Below are 3526 nucleotides of genomic sequence, written 5' to 3'. Positions count from 1 at the left end.
TCCTGTGAGGGGTAGGTTTAGGGGTAGGGTTGGTGTAGGGCAATAGAATATACGGTCTGTACAGTATAAAAACAATTACGCCTATGGAGAGTCCCCACTTTTCACAAAAACAAACCTGAGTATGTGTGTGTGTGTCTGTGTGTGTGTGTGTGTGTGTGTAACATTACAGCGTTAAAATCAGTCTGAACGGCCTGAACCTGGTCAAGCGGAGGAGATCCGCAGACAGATGTCAAATATGAGTCTCAGAGTAAACAAACCAAGACAAAAGGAGCGAGAGAGCGAAAGTAGAGGACGCTTCTTAGATCTTGTGACTGAATGATATATCGAATATATGCACATTACATTCATGATTTAGCCGTTAATATTCGTGAGGAGCACGTCATTAGACTAGTCTGACGATTGTTCCTCGTCTCATAAGCACATCCAGATCATGCATTTCAGATCAAGACACTCTAAGCTATATGAAAATCCAAAATACCACTGAACAAAAAGTAATTCCTATGTTATTTCACTGAAAACATACAGAAATAAGGATGAACAGATCGCTGTAAACCCAGGCTTTCTTTCAGGTTTGAATCTTACCTGACTCGGGGAGAGGAACTCTTGGTTGTTCTCACTCATGTACATGTTGTCACCATCAAACTGCGGGCAGATGGAGAGAAGAAGAATAAAGTTTGATTGGTCAGACAGCCGAGATAAAGGAAAATGATTTGCATATCAGACAGAACGTGGAAAAAAAGGGAAAGAACAATTCCATCAAAACCGTCAGAGAGAGAAAGAGACAGTAGATCTGCTCCAAACTCTAGTGTGCAACTTATCTAGACAGCGTTTCAGCGCACGTTCTTCTTCTGGTTTAATTCTAAAACAGCATTGCGACATTTCTACTGAATACTGAAATAATTTGATTCTATAGATTGCCTTTATAACAAAGCAAAATATCAGCCATCATAGTGGATTTTGTGGTGTTTGCTAAAACCACAGAAATCAATATGATATTAAGACGGTTCAGAAAAGTAGACAGTAGGTCAGCACAATATATCAGTCAACATACAATATCTGTTTCATAAAATATTAAAATCATATTCTATAAAATTCTAAATTTCTAAAAGTATAATATATATATATATATACATACAATATTGTTAATAATAATGTATAAAATATTATAATATAAATTTGACATTATACATAAAACATATACAAATATTATATTTATATTATATTATATATATATTTATTTTTTTTACATTTGACCCATTTTGCATTATCGGTCTCATTATATATATATTTTTTCCAACTCAAAAATTTAAATCTTTTTTTTTTTTTTTACTAAAATCCATCTTTTATACTGAATACTGAATAATGCTTAAACTTTAAATTGGAGCTTAAATATGAACGCTGCCTTTATAGGAAGGCAAATTTGCCATCATATTGGATTTTAACCATGTAAACATTAATAATATTGGCCATGGATATTGGTTATGGGCCATTATAGAGTTATAATATTGACCATCACATCAGCTGTCAGCTTTCACATAATAAAATCTTATATAATTTCACATTATAAAATCTTAATAAACACACACAAATACATGTTTGCATTGCACGTTTGATATTTTGACATTATAATATATGGTATATATTTATTCCATTAAAAACTTTAAAAATATATATATTTCTGTAATATTGTCTATGATATTTCTATATTTATCAAAATACTAAAAGTTAGTTTATTTATACTTTTACATGAACTCATTTACTTTCATTTGATCAGTCATATAAATAATGCAGAACCTTGTAGTGTTTAATATTTATCACACCGAAAAATGGTAACATAAACGGTTTTATTCAAATAAAAAAAAATAGCATTTAGCATCACTGAATCAACCTAAATGCATTATCTTATAGCATAAAAAAAATATTTTTGCTAACAATTGCAGGTCACATCACTTTTTACAGTGCATTTGTATTTATAGTATACTTATATAAACTTAAAATATTGATATTTCTCAAAATCCTAAAAATCTGGTTGCAAAATCTGTTTCGAAATCATTTAATTGCATTGATAATCCAATTAATAATGCATTGCACAACTGCATCATGTTAAAAGTTACATTATCTTAGCAAAGTCAAACTCTACTGGAATCGAATCTCTTCTATGCTGAAATTTCATTTGCGAACAACTTTTGCTACTGACAGACTGAACAGGTGAAAACAAGACAGAAAAACCGTCCTGGGTCTGAAATGATGGAACAGTGTGAAAGGAAGGATATGACAGCTCGAAAGAGAGAATTTGAAAACCGACCACAATTGCCCTGCAGCGCATTTCCTCGGACTGAAAGGTTGAGCACAAACACGTCGCTCCTGCCTTCACGATTCTGAGCTAAATTACTCAGAACCTTAGTTTTAAATGCAATGCTTGGATGCAAGAGCAGGACGAGCGCAGACACCAAACACTGTCAGAACTGCATAGAGCGTCTCTCTTATGAGCTCTGACAGCTGTCAAATATAAGAGAAGAGACAGAAACATACAGCTGCAAACAATTCATTAACGTACAATATAAAAACACACGTCTAAAGACTAATCTGAGGAGTGCAGAGGAAGCCTTCCTTATTATGACTGAAGAAATAAAGGACTCAATTAACTAGCTAATCGTTTCTTTATAGTTGTCTTAATTGCTTCACTCGTCAGACAAAACCTTATTGGAAACAACCAAGCAACAGTCATATTTACACAGCAAATATCAGACAAACAAGCCAAAACAAAATAAGAGTTTCGCAAACAGGAGGTGCGTCAGTGCGGTGTTTGCTAAAACCACAGAAATCAATACGATACTAGAAACTCAACAGACGCTCAGAAAAGCAGATAGTAGGTGAGCATAATATATCAGTTAACATACAGATTCAGTTTCATAAAACATTTGCATTTTTTATTTTTATTTTATATTTTTATATTATTATATTTTATATTAGCATATTTATATTCTATCATATTATAGCAATTTAAATGACTGGTTTCATTATATCATGTTTTTATGCTCAAAAAGTTAATTCAGTTTTGTTTTGTTTGTTTTTTTTGGGCAGTTTCAAAACTAATAAAAAGTAAAAGTAAAAAGTAAAAAACATTGGCTATCGTATTGATTTTGTTTTTTTTTAAGAATTTTAGCCATGATATTGGTTATGGGCCATCATAGAGTTAGTATAATATTGATCATATCAGTTATCAGCCTTAATAGATTCATAAAATCATCATATCAGCATCAACCAAAATTTGCATTTTGCATATTAGTGCATCCCTTTAGATGACATTTAATTCTATGATAGTGTTTTCTGGGAAAGTTCACAACATCTCACATGCATTTGTTGAAACGCCTGCTGTACATCCCCAGTATACAGACCAGAGCATGTGCAGTGATCACACACACACACACACACACACACACACACACACACTCACTCACTGACACAAACAAACACACACACACACACACACACACACACACACACACACACACAGACACACACA

General features: G+C 32.7%; 1 protein-coding gene across 1 annotated transcript in view; it reads right to left on the bottom strand.

Moving 5' to 3' along the window:
- Positions 1 to 3526, bottom strand: part of tox2 (TOX high mobility group box family member 2) — a 163219-nt gene that overhangs the window by 93496 nt on the left and 66197 nt on the right. The window contains exon 3 of the mRNA XM_016477573.1: positions 583 to 642. Within this exon, the coding sequence (XP_016333059.1) occupies positions 583 to 642 (60 nt within the window). The remainder of the gene's footprint in view (positions 1 to 582; positions 643 to 3526) is intronic.

The sequence above is a fragment of the Sinocyclocheilus anshuiensis genome, unplaced genomic scaffold, assembly GCF_001515605.1.
Source record: "Sinocyclocheilus anshuiensis isolate Anshui unplaced genomic scaffold, SAMN03320099.WGS_v1.1 scaffold1632, whole genome shotgun sequence".
Classification (NCBI taxonomy): Eukaryota; Metazoa; Chordata; class Actinopteri; order Cypriniformes; family Cyprinidae; genus Sinocyclocheilus; species Sinocyclocheilus anshuiensis.
The sequence above is the reverse complement of the archived record's forward strand: the minus strand, read 5'-3'. Positions and strand labels throughout refer to the sequence as shown.